Genomic DNA, 18240 nt, shown 5'->3' with positions numbered 1-18240 from the left:
CAAACATGCTGCATGTGTCAAGTCTCCCTTTTCCTAACAAGATACTTCTCAGAATGCTGCCCGAGTCACAAGAAGTCTGGCTATGTAGTTTCAGTGTTATCTCTCAACCAAAATAATCCAATGTGCCATCCCCGGCCCACATCAATGTAGTTTAAAAATCATTTAATTTACAACTAAATAATTCCTGAATCATTCTTAAGTTCCATCAAGCTCTCTACGCAAACCTATACCATGAATGACCCACAGGTTAAAAAAAAATGAAAATTACATCTCTTTCTATATCTAATACATAATCTTCCCCCTACATTCCTCGGTCCCACGCACCCACAGAGGACTCAGTATGAGTTCCTCCACATGGGCGCAGTGTTTCTGGATCTTCCAATCCTGGGCAGACTTATATGACTCAGGGAGCATCAAGGGAGTGTGTTAATTAGTGCCAAAGGAGACTAAGCATAAAACTCTGCTTAACCAGCAATCTAGGATGCAAGCTCCTGAGAGAAAATAAGAGAATGACTTTCCACCCAAGCATGCTGAGTACATCAAACTGAAAATAATGCCCAGGAACAAGCAGTTCCAGAAACAGGAATCCAAATCAAACTGGCTTTGTAGCATTCACTGTTCTGCAGACCCAATGGCAGCCCGTCTGTTTTTGCTTCATTTTCTGGCTCAGTTAAAAGTACCTTTGAGAGAACACTTGCTCCTTCTCCTCAAAATAACTGTGCAGAACACTATTCATGCTCCATGAAAACCTTAGTTTTAGGCATTACCTGTTGGATGTCAGTGTGTGTGTCTGTGTATGTATTTCTCTCTGTGGGAGCCTGTGTTTTTGTGTGTGGGTGGGTCTCAGGGTGTCTGTGGTCTGTGTGGGGCATCTCTGTAGGAACATGGAGAAGACTCTCTGTGGAGATGGCCATGGGGTTCTCTCTTTTTTTTTTTTGAGACGGAGTTTTTTTGCTCATGTTGCCCAGGCTGGAGTGCAATGGCACGATCTCGGCTCACCGCAACCTCCACCTCCCGGGTTCAAGCGATTCTCCTGCCTCAGCCTCCTGAGTAGCTGGGATTACAGGCATGTGCCCGGCCAATTTTGTATTTTTAGTAGAGACAGGGTTTCTCCACGTTGGTCAGGCTGGTCTCGAACTCTCGACCTCAGGTGATCCGCCCGCCTCAGCCTCCCAAAGTGCTAGGATTACAGGCGTGAGCCACCATGCCCAGCCGGCCATGGGGTTCTCTCTGTGGGTGTGGGGTCTCTGTGTGTGGGAAGGGACTGGGTAGAGGCTTGGGCATGGTGGGGCAGGGGTTCTGTTATGTGTATATGGGAGAAGTGTCTCTGTGTGTAGGGAGTCTGTGTGTAACTCTCCCTCTGGGTCTCGGTGTGTCTGTCTCTATATATCTGTGTCTGTTTATTTTTCTATGTCTTTGTGTCTATTGAGTATTTTGTTATAAGTTTTATAACAGGTTTTATTGCAAGTTTCCACCTTTCCATAAAACCCTAAAATTATCTTCTTGCTTCTCTACTCTGAGGTTTCATAAAAGAGAAGCATGAAGCTGGGCACAGTGGCTTGTGCCTGTAATCCCAAGCTACTCAGGAGGCTAAGGCAGAAGGACTGCTTGAGCCCAGGAGTTTGAGGCTGCAGTGAACTATGATCACACCATTGCACTCCAGCCTAGGTATCAAAGCAAGACCCCTATCTCTTAAAAAAAAAAAATTAATAAAAATGAGAAACATGAAATGAGACTAATTGCTAAGCCAACATCTACTCAACAACGAATACAAAATTGAGGTTCTGACAGGTATACGCTAGTACAGAGCCAGAGCTACCTGATATTGTTCATATCTCACAAGCTCCCAGGTGATAACCAATGCTTCTAGTTTGAATAGCAAGGATCAGTTTGAAGAGCAAGGATCTAAATGATTCCAAACTTAATAAACTGTCTCTAACTATAATTAGACCTCCCATATAGATTTTCCAGAATATCCTCTGATTTACACGTTTATCAGATTAGCTTGAGTGTTACACATGACTGTAAATTAGGAGTTACCATTTTGTTTTAAATATGAGTCTCCCATGATTTTGGTTAGTCTGAACCAGTCCTAACAGGTAAATGACCTCTGATTGTACAAAAATGTGAATTTCTAGACTTCTAAAGCTGGAATAAGGAAACCTCACAAAGGTTATTTTTTTATGAGACGGACTTTTGCTCTGTTGCCCAGGCTGGAGTGCAGTGGTGCCATCTCAGCTCACTGCCACTTCCACCCCCAGGGTTCAAGCGATTCTCCTGCCTCAGCCTCCCAAGCAGCTGGGATTACAGGCACCCACCCCACCACGCCTCACTAACTTCTGTATTTTTAGTAGAGACAGGGTTTCACTGTGTTGGTCAAGCTAGTTTCAAACTCCTGAGCTCAAGTGATCGCCTGCTTCGGCCTCCCAAAGTGCTGGGATTACAAGCGTGAGCCACCGCACCCGGCCACAGAGGTTCTGATACATGGTGAAACCTCTTGTGTTTCACCTCAATTTCAGTGCTGACCTCTTCAAACTACAATTCCTGTTTCCAATATTGCTTATATCAAACTACACTGTATTTAGTTATTTCTGTGTCTACATTCCCTATCCTCTCCTGGAGGGCAAGAATGATATCTTGCTAACTTATAACTCTAGCACTTAGCAGTATTTGACACCCAACAAATAAATGGTTTTTGCACAAAAGAAGCTCACAATGTATTAGGGAGATTATTAGGCAAATATCCAGAAGCAGTCAAGTTACTTCTCTAATACAGTCCAGCATCGGTCATAAAAAAAATAGCATTAGGCCAATCATCTTTTCTCCCTTATAGAAATGAAAGACATGAATCAATGTAGTACAATTCCTATTCCATTTCTACCTCCCTGAGCTCAGTGACCCAAGACTAGATTCAGTCAAGCTGTATATCCAATAAAGCTTTGTTGAAGAAGAATCTTTATTTGCCTTCCAGGAAAAGAATTTCCTCTTTAAGCTAACGCAGTTAATGTCAACTTTGAAAGATAGATGACCACACCTACCTAACCAGGGCAAAAATTTTTCGTCCTACAGCCTCATCACATATACACAATTCCTGACAAGTCAGGCCTTAAAATAATAATAATCGGCCAGGTGTGGTGGCTCACATCTGTAATCCTAGCACTTTGGGAGGCCGAGGCAGGTGGATCACAAGGTCAGGAGTTCGAGACCAGCCTGGCCAAGATGGTGAAACCTTGTCTCTACTAAAAACTACAAAAAAAATTAGCTGGGCGCAGTAGTGGGCACCTGTAATCCCAGCCACTCGGGAAGCTGGGGTTGCTTGAACCCGGGAGATGAAGGTTGCAGTGACCCAATGGTGCCACTGCACTCTAGCCTGGGCGACAGAGCAAGACTCTGTCTCAGAATAATAATATTAATAATAATAAAGTGTCATTTTGGAAAAGGACCACAGAGTATCACGGTTTTTTAACTTAGTATAATGCAGAAGATGAGTTTCTCTGTAGGCTACCACTGCATAGGATATGTATCTGAGATATCACTGGGGCTCCAATTTCTGTCAAAACATAAACAAATCTACATCAACTAAACGAAAGAAAAATTTGCTAAAATAGCAAGTATTTCTATGAATAATTCACTGTAAACACTAAATCAGCAGTATCAGGACACTAATTTTTAGTGTCATACTTGCGTTAATAAACAGGCACAGTCGGCCCGGCGCGGTGGCTCACGCTTGTAATCCCAGCACTTTGGGAGGCCAAGGCGGGCGGATCACGAGGTCAAGAGATCGAGACCATCCTGGCTAATGCGGTGAAACCCCGTCTCTACTAAAAATACAAAAAATTAGCTGGGCGTGGTGGCGGGCGCCTGTAGTCCCAGCTACTCGGAGAGGCTGAGGCAGGAGAATGGTGTGAACCCGGAAGGCGGAGCTTGCAGTGAGTCGAGATTGCGCCACTGCACTCCAGCCTGGGTGACAGAGCGAGACTCCGTCTCAAAAAAAAACAAACAAATAAAAATAAACAGGCACAGTCTTCAATCACAAGTTTCTTCTACATGTAAACTAAGAGTTAAGAAAGAAAAATAGTTAAGAAGGGCCAGGCGCGGTGGCTCACGCTTGTAATCCCAGCACTTTGGGAGGCCGAGGCGGGCGGATCACGAGGTCAGGAGATCGAGACCACAGTGAAACCCCGTCTCTACTAAAAATACAAAAAAATCAGCCGGGCGTGGTGGCGGGCGCCTGTAGTCCCAGCTACTCAGAGAGGCTGAGGCAGGAGAATGGCGTGAACCCGGGAGGCGGAGCTTGCAGTGAGCCGAGATTGCGCCACTGTACTCCAGCCTGGGCGACACAGCGAGACTCCGTCTCAAAAAAAAAAAAAAAAAAGAGAAAAATAGTTAAGAAGAACAAGTTAAAGAGAAAGAAACAATCAGAGAATAAACCAGAAAAAGGTAAAATATATTTTATTTGGGAACAAATAGAGCTATCTTATATTACAAATAGTCCCTATTTTACATTACAAACAAAAATAAATTCCAGATGGACTGAAGACCAAAATATAATAAATACAACCATATAAACAGGTGAAGAAAACATAGATGTTGTTTATAAATTTGGGGTTGGAAAGGCAATTCTAAGACACAAAACGTTTAAGCCAAAAAGGAAAAAAACTGGTAAATCCAAGTTTATAAAAACTTTGAAATTCATAAACAATGTTACAAGAAACAAGAAATGGAGTAGGAAAAAAATATTTGCAACATATACACAAATAATTAATATCCAGAATATATAAAGAATTTCCAAAACCAACATGAAAAAAAAAATCCAATATGAAGGCAGAGATTTTTATCCGTTTTGTTCACTGCTGTATCCCCAGCACTTGGCATATAGTAGTCAATCAATAAATAATTTGTTAATGAATATGAACAGAGAATTACAAGAAAAAGAATATAAATTGCCAATATATGCATGAAAATACTCTCAGCCTCATTCTGTCAGAATGCAGATTTTATAAAAAGACCAGTAACAGACTTTCCCCCAAAGATGGAAAAATACTCAGTATTGGTAAATGTATGGTGAAAGAGTTGTTTCGTGTATAGTTAGCTGATATGTAAAATGGTACTACATTTTTAAAGACAACATGGCATTTTGCATTTAGTTTAAAATATGGCCAAGCACTGTGTTTCATGCCTCTTTGGGAGGCTGAGGCAGGCAGATCGCTTGAGCCCAGGAGTTTGAGACCCACATGGGCAACACGGTAAAACTCCATCTCTACACAAAACACAGAAATTAGCCAGGCCAGGTACAGTGGCTCACACCTGTAATCCCAGCACTTTGGGAGGCCAAGGCAGGCGGATCACCTGAGGTCAGTTCAAGACCATCCTGGGCAACACCGTGAAATCTTGTTTCTATGAAAAATACAAAAATTAACTAGGGATGGTGGCACACGCCTGTAATCCCAGCTACTCGGGAGGCTGAGGCAAGAGAATTGCTTGAACCTGAAAGACAGAGGTTGCAGTGAGCTGAGATCACACCACTGCACTCCAGCCTGGGCAACAGAGCAAGATTGTCTCAAAAATAAATAAATATTAAAATAAAAAAAATTAGCTGGGCGTGGTGGCATGTGTCTGTAGTCCCAGCTAATTCAGGAGGCTGAGATAGGAGGATTGCTTGAGCCCAGGAAGTGGAGGTTGCAGTGAGCTGAGATCGTGCCACTGCACTCCAGCCCAGGTGACAGAGTCTCAAAAAACTCTCAAAAAAAAAAAAAGGCTATCTTTGATCCCAAAATTAAAATTTTAGATATCTATCCTAGAGAAACACTTCTACATGTACACACACAAAAATGCATACAGATAGTTACTGCAGCACCATGTATAAAAAAAGAGAAAAAAAGGTAAATGTGCATCAATGGAAGAATGGTTTAAGAAGCAACAATATAGACTTAGGAAATTAATTGAGCAGTTAAAAAATATGAGACCGATCTATAGGTACTGATACAGAAAGAGCTCTAAGACATGCTACTGAATAAAAAAAGGAACCTGTAAAACAATGTATAGAGAGTATGCTTTTATTTATGTACAAGTTATTATAAAACTCACTTTGGAAGGCTGAGGTGAGCAGATCACTTGAGCCCAGGAGTTCATGACCAGCCTGGGCAATATGGTGAAAACCTATCTCTACAAAAAATACAAAAATCAGTTGGGCATGGTGGCATGTGCCTGTAGTCCCAGCTCCTCCACAGGGTGAGGTGGGAGGATTGCTTGAGCCTGGGAAGTTGAGGCTGCAGTGAGCCATGATGGTACCACTGCACTCCAGCCTGGGTGACACAGTGAGACCCTGTCTCAAAAAAAAGAAGAAGAAGAATGAGAAGGAGGCTGGATGAGGTGGCATATGTCTGTAATCCTAGTCCTTCAGGATCAGAGGTGGAAGGCTCTCTTGAGCCCGGGAGTTCAAGTTTACAGTGATCATACTATTGCACTCCAGCCTGAGCAACACAGTGAGACCTGCCTCAAAAAAAAAAAAAAAAAAAAAGAAGAATGAGAAGGAGCAGCTACAGAAATAAGATGGAAGGTAGTAAAGAGCAGTATCACAGAAGCCAAGGGAAAAGAGTGTTTCACAAGGAGTCAATGTCAAATGCTGCTAAGAGGTCCAAGAGACGAAGACTGAAAAAAAAGACCCGCATGTTTCCCAATCTAATGGACATTAACAACTTTAGCAAGAGGGTTTTGTTTTGGTTAAACAGAATATTATAGCAGGAGTGAGTTAAGGAGTTCATGAGAGGAAAAAAGCATATATAGCATGTACAGAAAACTCCTTTAAGAAGCATGCCTGTGAAAGAGAATGGAAAAACATGACAGCAACGGAAAATATGCAGGTCAAAGGACAGGGTTTTCAAAATGGGAGACAATAGGGCAAGTGTGAATTCTGAAGGAAAAGACCTAGTAGAAAGATGAAATAAACCAAAGGAAGAAATTCTTTAAGACAAGAGAGACCAGGTACAGTGGCTCACACCTGTAATCCCAGCACTTTGGGAGGGTGAGGAAGAAGCACTGCTTCTGCTTGAAGCCAGGAATTCGAGACCAGCCTGGGCAACAAAGTGAGACACCATCTCTACAAAAAGTTTTTAAAATGTGGCTGAGTGCAGCGGCTCATACTTATAATCCTGGTACTTTCAAAGGCCAAGGAGGAAAGATCACTTGAAGCTGGGAGTTCAAGACCAGCCTAGGCAACATAGCAAGAGACCCCATCTCAGCCAGGTGCGGGCTCACGCCTGTAATCCCAGCACTTTGGGAGGCCAAGGCAGGCGGATCACAAGGTCAGGAGTTCCAGACCAGCCTGGCCAACATGGTGAAACCCCATCTCTACTAAAAATACAAAAATTAGCCAGGAGCGGTGGCAGACGCCTGTAATCCCAGCTACTTGAGAGGCCAAGGCAGCAGAATTGCTTGAACTCAGGAGGCGGAGGTTGCAGTGAGCCGAGATAGTGCCACTGCAGTCCAGCCTGGGTGACAGAGTAAGACTCCGTCTAGGGGAAAAAAAAAAAGAGAGAGAGACCCCATCTCTACAAGAAAGTTTAAAAAAAATTAGCCAGGTATGGTGGCATGCACCTATAGTCCCAGCTACTCGGGAGGCTGAGAAGGGAGGATCTATTGAGCTCAGGAGGTTGACGGTGCAATGAGCTATGACCACACCACTGCACTCCTGCCTGGGCTACAGAGTGAGACTTCATCTCTTAAAGAAAAAAGAATGAAAACAGAGAGAGAAGAAAGAAAGAAAAAGAAAGGAGAAGGAAGGGGGGAGGGGGAGAAGAGAATGATTACAGCACCTGTGAAGGCCCTTGTCTTGACAGACTGAAGGAGAAAAAGATGAGTCCCAGAGGCACGTAGGTTTGTAGAATTCGGAGGTAAAAGGATGAAGGAATTCCCACTCAGCAGCTTCGGTTTTTATAATGAAGCATAAAGCCTATGATTGGTTAAAAAAGAAGAAAATATGAGAGATTAGAAATAAGAGCTGGGCACGGTGGCTCACACCTGTAATCTCAGCACTTTGGGAGGCTGAGGAGGGCGGATCACGAGGTCAGGAGATTGAGACCATCCTGGCGAACACGGTGAAACCCCATCTCTACTGGGTGTGGTGGTGTGTGCCTGTAGTCCCAGCTACTCAGGAGGCTGAGGCAGGAGAATCGCTTGAACCCAGGAGGCGGAGGTTGCAGTGAGCGGAGATGGTGCCACTGCACTCCAGCCTGGGGACAGAGCAAGATTCCATCTCAAAACAAAAACAAAAGAAAAAGAAATAGAGACAGTAGGCCAGGGGCAGTGGCTAATGCCTATAATCCCAGCACTTTGGAAGGGTGAGACAGGAGGATCACCTGAGCCCGGGAATTGGAGACCAGCAACATGACAAGATACCGTCTCTACAAAAAAATTAAAAAATAGCCAGGCGTGGTAGCACACCTGTAGTTCTGGCTACTCAGGAGGCTGAGACAGGAGGATTGCTTGAACCAGGGAGTTTGAGGCTACAGTGAGCTGTGACTGTACCACTGCACTGCAGCCTGGGTGAGAGAGGGAGACCTTGTCTCAGTAAAAAAGAAAAAAGAAAGAGACAATATGAAGAAATAATTTGCAGTGAGCTGGAAAGTGAACTAGAGAAATGTATAACATTGCTAGGTAATGCTGATTATGCATATGAAATAGATGATTATAAATTTTTTGTGACACCGATCTGTCTGATTTGCTGATTTTCTCTAGCAACTCTCAGCTCCATGAGTGCCAGCAACTAAGAAGGTAGACGGTTAGGTTCAACCCGTACATCACTCCGAGTTCTACAAGCAGCAGAAGTCAACACTGGCTGAATTAAACAGAAAAAGAATTTACAGAAAGGATATGAGGTCGCTTTTTCGGTGAAGAACTTAAGTGCTACACAGCTAAAACACCATTCAAAATTACAGAACTGGGTTGGCAAAGATGTGATTGCTAATGCCAAGCAGGAGATGCGGCAGCTTGGTTTGCACCATCACAGTTCTGGATACTAAGTGCTAACACTTGCCACTGTTGCCCTTGTAACTTGATCTTGCTGCTAGAGACTGATACTACATGTGAATCTGCTGATCAAGGAGGGGGATATTGTAAAGAACATGGTGGAACAGTTTGAGGGATTGAATCAGCTGAAGGATGAAGAGAGTGGTAAAGGAATTAGTATTGGGAAGATAACAGCTGGCGGATGGCAGATGGCGGGTAATGACTGAAACAAACAGGGATGTGAGGCATGGTGTTTGGGCCTCCCCTTCAAAGAGGCTAGATCGTGAGATCCAAAGTGGTCTTAGCAGCAGCTTAAGCAGACTTCAGTGGGAGTCTGGTCAGAGCAGCAGCGGTGTTGGCACGGAGGCAAAGCTGCCCAATATTGCTATGGCCACCATTTCACTGACAAAGCCTTGGACAAGTTAATTATTCTCTTTGAGCCTATATTTTCTTATCTATAATATAAAGATAGTACTACTCATCTGATAAAGTTGTCATGAGGATTAAATGCGAAGAGAGAGATTCCTGACACGGAGTATTCAGTAAATGGTAGGAATTATAAGTGTCGTTGAAGCCGAGAAGGGTTTCCAAGAAAAGGTAGCCAATAGATAAAGTTTCACCTTGGAGCATTGTAGAAGGTAAGTGCGTGTAGGGAAGATGAAGCTAGTTTTAGCCTCAGGTTTGCAACATTCAGAAAGGCTAAAGCCCTATACTTAGAGGAACTCAATCAGCAGTTCAAATACCCTTCCTTTATATAGGTTCTAAGCTAAGAACTAGGTGCCCCAAATCAATAGATTTCTACTGATAGACCCTTGAAAATAAAAAAAGAAAAGAAAATCACCAGCTATTAGTGCAAGTGTCCAAGAGGGAAATAGCTAACTGAACTGTTGCACGATATAGCTAGGGAAAAGGGAGACTGAAACCCATACAAATAATCATCTAATTTAATCAAAGTAATTTTAGAGTTGGGAACTGTTATGGAAGAAACATCAATCCACTGCTGCTTTCTGCTCTGCTCTCACCAAATCGCAGGCCATAGGTCATTCAGACTATAAAAAGCTCCTACAAATTCCATAGAAATCTGATCAAGCTTACTAAACCTCTTGTTGGGCGAATGGAATTTCAGCTCCTCTAATTGTGTCTACCACCTAAACATGACAGCAGGGCAGTGTTAGCTGAACAGGAAGAAAGGGTACATTCCTCAGGTACTCCAAATTTATTTATAACTTTAAAAATATGGATAAACTTCTTAGATTATCAGTAAATTACTAGTGTGAAGCTGCATCATTGATCTTGAAATGCTTTTCTGTATAAGATGCTTTTATTCTCCTCTTCTAAATTTACAATTCTTTCAAGTTCTACATTTGTACAATTTTCTCCCATCCTCTTCCTAAAGCTCAGACCTGCCTTACTTCGGTCTTGGGATGACCTAAGCCTTAGCCAGACAGACACGCCTTAGAGTTCACTTAGTATTCTAAAAGACCTCTGGGAGAAAGCAAGAACTCAGCATCTAAGAAGTTAGAATCACTGTGGCATAATGAAAAAGACATGGGCTTTGGAAACGGACAGCCCTGGATTTAAGTTCTACCTCTGACACTTTCTAGATATATAACCTTGGGCAAGGCACTTAACCTCCTGGGATCTCATTTCTGCATCTGTAAAATGGAGATAATGCCACCTACATCTCCTAGTATTGTTGTGAGGATTACAGAACCCCTATGACAACTCCTGGCACATAAAAGGCTAATGGCTCACATCTGTAATCCCAGCACTTTGGGAGGCCGAGGCAGGCAGGTCACCTGAGGTCAGGAGTTTGAAAGCAGCCTGACCAACATGGAGAAACTTCGTCTCTACTGAAAATAGACAATTAGCTGGGCATGGTGGTGCATGCCTGTAATCCCAGCTACTCAGGAGGCTGAGGCAGGGGAATCACTTGAACCCGGGAGGCGGAGGTTGCAGTGAGTTGAGATCGCGCCATTGCACTCCAGCCTGGGCACCAAGAGCAAAACTCTGTCTCAAAAAAAAAAAAAAAAAAAAAAAAGGCTAATTATTGGTAACTATTATTACAGCCCAACTGCCAATTGCCTTACTGAACACTTTTCAGAGCAGTACTCTTGTAACGGCAAAAGGAGTCATATTGCTCCCACATTCCCATGTCTTTATCCAAAACATTCCATTTTAGTACTCTATAATTAACCAAATCAAGAGCTTAAACAATTCAGGACAAGAAGTGCTAACATGGCTCAACTCATTCTCTCCTGACAGCAACAAAGCCAGTGGAAGGTGGATATGTTTGCCAAAAGCAATAAAGAGTCTGTTTGAACATGGTCATTACTGATACTGATGTAAGCACCATCTAGTTGAGGTTCTTGGGCTTGCAGCCTTATTGTCAGAAAGTTTTAATATTTCTGAAATAAATCCTCTCCTGCCTTGTTTTCCCTGCTGTGCTCCAACACTCCTATCACTCATTTTCAAGAACACAAAGAAGAAATCCCTTTTAACTACTACTACCTCATTTCCTGTGGAACTTACCTTCCCATTTCCCAAATTACTTCTTACAGAGATTTTTGGCTTGCTGGGTTCACTTGATGTCAACTTATGAAAAAGGACATTATAATTAAATATATCATAGCCACATAACATGATCTGGCCCCCAGAGCATCACAAGTTACAGGACAGAGGCAGGTGCCAAAGGTAAGATGTGACTGAGTAACCTGCACACCATATGTTCCTTCTTATTAACTACTGCACTTGGGAATTCTGGCTCTTGTACAAAGTTTATTTCCCTTGTGTGGCTGAGCAGAGTAACAAAACTAAGAAAACTGATGATACGTGAATGAAGTAAGGGAAACCATCTATGGAAATGTGACTTAAAATAAATGTTTATACATGACAGTCACAAAACAAATGCAACAGTCACCAGTTCCACAGCCAAAGGCAGCTATTTCGATACTAGTATCCTCAGTTCCTTCATATGCTATAAGAAAAACAGTGAGAAGTCAAGGTCAGAGTGGTTATTTACATAGACAATCTAAGAATCAACAAAAGCTCAACAAATCAAAATGTCACACTGCAGTCCCTTGGTGAGATGACTTTCAATTTAGGGAAAGGGCAGTCTTGGGCACTTATTTTGATTTAGCCAATTCAATAAAAAGAAGGTTAAAGATTGGGCACCTGAAAAGCAGCTCAGCAATGCCCTGAATTTCGTCATCCAGCTGTATCCTTGCCGAGAGCTTCACCTGCTTAACTTTCAGCAGAGAAGTTGTTTTTTTGGTGCAATTAACATTGTAAGGCAAGCTCAGCCCTGCTTTCCAATAGCCTTGAGGCTGCTGAGTAAGGAATCATGGAACGTACATTTGATGCTGAAAAAACAGGAAAATAGTTCAACGACAAGGAAAGTGGTCAAGAAGCATATCTAGAATTAAGAAAAACAGACTCCAGTATGCTGGTCTTTGATTTTTTAACTTTTTTTTTTTTTTTTTGAGACAAGGTCTCACTCCAGCACCCAGGCTAGAGTGCTCATTGCAGCCTCAACTTCCTGGGCTCAGGTGATCCTCCCATCCCAGCCTCCTGAGTAGCTGGCACTACAGGCACACACCGCCATGCCCGGCTCTTTTTTTTTTTTTTTTTTGGAGAGAAAGGTTTTCACCATGTTGCCCAGCCTGGTCTCAAACTCCTGGGCTCAAGCAATCCGCCACCCATGGTTTCCCAAAGTGCTGGGATTACAGATGTGAGCCATGATTTTTTAACTTCTTTATATAGAATATATTGAACTGTGTGTACCTTTCAGAGGCGGTCATAGGGGCTTGCACTTAAGCCATGATGGGAGGAATAAAATAAAATCAATTATTTATAATAATAAAAGCATTAATAAGACTATCATTTAAGACTTTATGTGCCAAGCTCAATGCTAAACCTTTTACAAATATTTCTAATCCTCAATCGTAATTAGTACTTTCATTTTATAGAAGAGGAAACTGATTTGTGTAATTTGGAAATTACCCAAAAGGTAGTAATAGGGGTACTAGGCTTCAAATCCAGGTCTGCCTGACTGTAAACCTCATGCTCTAACAGCAATTTGTTAAACACTTTTAGCCTAAAGAGATCTAACCAAATTACAAATTTTAGACAAAAACAGTGTTAATCACAAGAAAATGACTTAACCAAAGTTACAAAGTATCTCAACAAGTCAGAAGTATGCTTTGGATTTCCAGACTCATATCTAGGTACTCCCAGCACTGGTGCTGCTGCTGCCTCTCTTTTTTACTTTACTGTTTTTCTTTAAACCCATTTCTGCAGGATGCTGCCTGCCTCTTTCTACTATAACTCTTCCCAGAGGAGTTTCATATTGCAAACGACAAAGACATTGTCTAAAGCATTACAGAAATTCCTTCAGTCTTGCCTCTGACTTATCACCTAAATTTGTATAGTCAGGATGAAAGGATTATCTGCTATACCTTAATCATGACGCTTTGACAACAAAAATTATGGTGGATCCAAGGTTCCAATTCAGCTGAGTCCCACAGAGTAAAACCAATGCACACTTTCCGTCTCTTTGTTGCTGTTCTGATAAAGCAATTAAAAACCATTCACAACAATTTAAAAAAACATTAATCCCTGTGCCCATACTGTGTCTAGGAAATTGAAGCTGCAAGCCCTTTTTATATGATCCACACTTCTGTCTTTTCCAATACTTGCCCTGTTTTTCTGTGCTGATTCAGCTTTAATAGAGAAAGAGAGACAAGCTTTGAGAGGGAAAGACAACTGCGGATAGACAATGCACGGGTAATATAGGGCTATCATCCATCTAGGCAGTTACTTCTTGGTATTCTGAGGCCTCCTCAAAACTGTCTGAAAGAAGCTGACGCCTAAGACCGAAAACCCTACAAAGATCGTCTTTCTCAAAAGTAGCAGCATTTCTTCCTATCACTTTCAGATTATAATAAAGGAACCAATAAGACATTCATTCTCTTCATACACAGCCTAACAATCCAACTATACTCAGCAGGGAGGACAAAGCTCTTAACATGAAAGAGTGAGGAGAATCTCTCCATTACCCTTTTACATATTCAGGGAAGAGAGAATATCGCAGTCGCTGGAAATGAAGGGCACAGCATCGTGTTGCTGTATGGACACGGTTGGCCACAGAAAGGCAGAAAGTCATCAACTGTATGGAAACCAGACAACTCTGACGATTTCTATGCAAGGTGACTACACCTTACTCGTTCTCCAAGTATTAAAGATCTCTTCATCCTTATTGCTGGGTGAACTCCCGTGAGTGGTAAGGTTTTTCTATACCAACGAGGTCTCCTCCCCGATAGGCTGGAAAATCACACCCGGGAGCGTGTTGGGGCCGTGGGACGTACTATTAGGTGTCTCTCCTCCCGCTGCCTATTCCAAGTAGTAGGGGAGAGCGCTACCTCCATGTTATTCAGAGCGAAGTACGGCCGTGACTCCTGGAGTCTCCGATCCCAGCACTAGGGGCCGGCTGGGGGGCATCTCTGAGAGAGTGGGTTTGAGGGGACAAGGGGTTATCTCTGGTCCTGCGATCAGAAAGGAGGGCGTGGAGGGTAGTGCCGCCGTGCCGAGAGGATCTGCAGTTCCCCTCCCCTCCCTTCCTCTCCTAGAGAGGCAGCCCGGCCCCAGTACCTTCTTGACTGTGCGCGGCGCCTCGGTGACGGTGCCGTCGGGGCTGACCAGGGCCTCGCCGCCGTCGCGGTGCCGCTGGTGCTGGTGATGTGGGTCGCTCCGCTTCATGGCCGACGCCTGAGGCACCTTCCCGGCGGCGGGGCTGAGAGCGGCGGCGGGCCCCGAGCCCGGGCCGGGGGCCGGGGGCCGCTCCGCGGCGGGAGCTGGAGCCTCAGGGTCTCCACCGCCCGCCGGGGGGGCCATGGCGCCCACGGCGGCAGTGCTCAGTCTTAGTTGCGACTCCGCCTCGGAGGGGCTCAGGTCCTTCAGCTCCACCTCAGGCACCTTGGCAGCAGCCGCGGCTGACACAACCTGCACCGACATCACCGCCTCAGCTGCAACCGCCGGCTCAGACTCCAGCTCCTGCTCCTGCTCTTGATCGGCCCCGCCTCCCACCTCCCTTCCTCTTCCCTCCCCCATGCCCCCACTCCTCCCCTCCATCGCCTCCGCTCCCACCCCCTTTCTCCGCCCGCCAGCCCCGGCCCCTCCAGCCCCGCCCCGTCCGACCCCAGCCCGGTCTGGCCTAGCGCGAGGCGCCACGGAACCTATAGTGCGTTTGCTCCCGGCCGCACGCGGCGAGAAGACCGTGGAACCTCAGGCCCCGATCTACACTGCGCGCTCCGGGGGCGGGGCCCGAAGCGCCCCCTGGGAGTTGTAGTCCCTTTCAGCCATTCCTCCGGAAAGTGGAATTCAGGCGAGGAAAGGGAACCCTAGGCCGGCAACTAACAGAAAGGAGTGAGGATAGGTGACTCGATGGAGGGGATGAGGAAGAGAAAGTCTCCAGGGGAGTTGTGACTTCCGGGGAGGGAACGCCAAGAAGCCTTAGGGGAGGGGAAATGGTAGAGGAATGGCTTGTTGCCCTGACAGCGTGAAGTTCCTCCGCGTGTGCGCGTCTGCGATCACGTAAGCGGGTATTTAAAGGAGAAGCGGCGGCTCCAGGCTGGAAGTGGCTTGATTTTTCTTTGTGAAATTGAGAACTCAACACCCTTCCAAACTTCAGTGGCTTCGTTTTTAGAAGGGATAAAGTAGGACCTTGCTTGCTGTGGCGCTTTCTGGCACATTCTGGGTTTGGAAGCTAAGATCATTCCCCAAAGAAGTTAGGTATCACTAGGTCAAAATTCAAGGCTGAGGAATTACACGTTGCCTTAAACGAGGCCAAATCTTTTGACCTATAATTCTACTAGGGCAATAATATGAAATTCAGATACATATGTCAGCATAGAGGAATATGAATAGTGAATATGAGTAGTTAATTCCCTAAGCGATAGGATTTCAGGTGATTTTTACTTTGTACTTTTCTGTATTATTTTTAAATTTTACATTTAGAGGATGTAAGCAAAAAGACATGCACGGCAGCGTCCTTTTTAATAACAAAAAGCTGTCTAAAACTAATGTCCAACAAACAGAGAAATTGTTACAGCCTTTGAAAATTGTTTGCCAGCTGGGCATAGTGGTTGACGTCTGTAATCCCAGCACTTTGGGAGGCCAAGGCTGGCAGATCACTTGAGGTCAGGAGTTCAAGAACAGCCTGGCCAACATGGTGAAACCCCGTCTCTACTAAAAATACAAAAATTAGTCGGGCGTGGTGGCGGGCACCTGAAATCCCAGCTACATGGGAGGCTGAGGCTTGAACCTGGTAGGCAGAGGCTGCAGTGAGCCGAGATCATGCCACGGCACTCCAGCCTGGACAACAGAGTGAGACGCCATCCCAGAAAAAAAAGGAAGAAAGAAAGAAAATTGTTTGCCAATACTTTTTTAATAATAAGGGTTTGCCTTTTTCATTCATTACTCTGAAAGCCAAAATGTGAAGAGAAAGCTAAGAAGCTCTTGTGTCTGGTACACTTGTGAGGTCTGTGGAAATGGCAGTGCTCAGACGCCTTCCAATACATAGTGTGAGGCACCAATTTGGTGATCAGGAAATGAGAGACTCCAAGGCAGGACAACTTCACGAAGTGAAGATTTCCAAAATCGTAATAGCACAGGAAAGAACATCAAGGCATTCTGGCTTTCAGAATAAATGCTTATGATAAAAATATTAAGCTAAGAAGCAAGAGACAAAATTGCACATGCCATAAGATTTTATGTAAAGAATACTTTAAAAAGCGTGTAATCACAGCACTTTGGGAGGCTGAGGCAGGCAGTTCACGAGGTCAGGAGATCAAGACCATCCTGGCTAAAACGGTGAAACCCCGTCTCTATTAAAAATACAAAAATAAGCCAGGTGTGGTGGCGGGCACCTGTAGTCCCAGCTACGTGGGAGGCTGAGGCAGGAGAATAGTGTGAACCCAGGAGGTGGAGCTTGCAGTGAGCAGAGATCGTGCCACTGCACTCCAGCCTGGGCAACAGAGCGAGACTCTGTCTGATTAAAAAAAAAAAAAAAAAAGAATACTTTAAAAAAAGAAAATGCAGTTGTTGATTCACGACAGATTACGGGGAGGGAATTCTTCTCTATTCTCAGAGAAACAGGAGCAAAGGGGTTCATACAGTTTACAGCTGTTTCAGAGACTTATAGCCCTAACAACCCAGGCAGCCACTGGACAGCTACTCTTCAGACAAATAGTCTTTGGTGTCACTGTGTTTTGCCTGGCAAGGAGAAGGAAGGAGGCCGGGCATGGTGGCTCACACCTGTAATCCCAACACTTTGGGAGGCTGAGGCGGGTGAATCACTTGAGGTCAGGAGTTTGAGACCAGCCTGGCCAACATGGTGAAACCCTATCTCTAATAAAAATACAAAAATTAGCCAGGCATGGTGGCTTCTGCCTGTAGTTCCAGCTACTCAGGAGGCTGAGGCAGGAGAATCGTTTTAACCCAGGAGGTGGAGGTTGCAGTGAGCCGAGATTGCACTACTACACTCCAGCCTGGGCAACAGAGCAAGAGTCTGTCTCAAAAAAGAAAAAACAAAAAGAAGGAGAAGAGAGAAATCACCTGCCTCGATCTTCTTCTTTCCTGTGCTACTATTTTGGAAATCTGTTCACTCTGTGTAGTTGTCCTGCCTTGAATGGAGGCTCTCATTTCCTGATCTCCAAATTTGTGCCTCACACTACATGTCGGAAGGCATCTGAGCACTGCCATTTCCACAGAGCTCACAAGACACAAGAGATTCTTAAGCTTTTCCTTAACATTCTGGCTTTCAGAATTTCCTTCCTGTTAAAAAGAAACCAGCCCAGAGCTTCATCCTCCAGCTGTCGGAGCAGAGATTAGCAGCTCTGTAACTTATTTCATTCTTCCCCCTAATGCTCAAGGGAGCTGCGGTACAGCCACCTGGCATGTGTTGGAGCTCATAGGCAGCAGCTGCCTACCTGCCACTAGAATTGATTACTGAGGGGATGAATTAATTCTTCAGTGTGATGTGGTTATAAAATATAAGGAGTTAGAGCACTGGAATGAAACTGATACCCTGTTTTATTCCAGTCACCACCACTGATTGGGGCCAACCATCAGGACACACTCTTCAACCCGTTGTCAACTCCATCCTTACATACCTGCTGCTTCTGCCATCCTTGTAGCTGAGGGACACCAGGTACAGTTGAAGATCAAATTACATAC

General features: G+C 44.4%; 1 protein-coding gene across 3 annotated transcripts in view; it reads right to left on the bottom strand.

Annotated features, from left to right (window-relative positions):
- The window catches only part of AHCYL2 (adenosylhomocysteinase like 2), a 206745-nt gene extending 191447 nt beyond the window's left edge, over nucleotides 1-15298 (bottom strand). For 2 of the 3 annotated variants that reach the window (XM_032761703.1, XM_032761704.1), the window contains exon 1: nucleotides 14656-15099. In XM_032761703.1, coding sequence (XP_032617594.1) covers nucleotides 14656-15018 — 363 coding nt within the window. In that variant the 5' untranslated portion in view covers nucleotides 15019-15099. Of the gene's footprint in view, nucleotides 1-14655; nucleotides 15100-15239 lie in introns of those variants that run through there. The other variant, XM_032761705.1, reaches the window with a different exon arrangement.
- Between the last annotated feature and the right edge of the window lie 2942 nt (nucleotides 15299-18240).

Source organism: Hylobates moloch, unplaced genomic scaffold (genome assembly GCF_009828535.3).
Source record: "Hylobates moloch isolate HMO894 unplaced genomic scaffold, HMol_V3 SCAFFOLD_1, whole genome shotgun sequence".
NCBI classification, from domain to species: domain Eukaryota; kingdom Metazoa; phylum Chordata; class Mammalia; order Primates; family Hylobatidae; genus Hylobates; species Hylobates moloch.
Note: the sequence above shows the minus strand (reverse complement) of the source record. Positions and strands in the feature narration are given on the sequence as shown.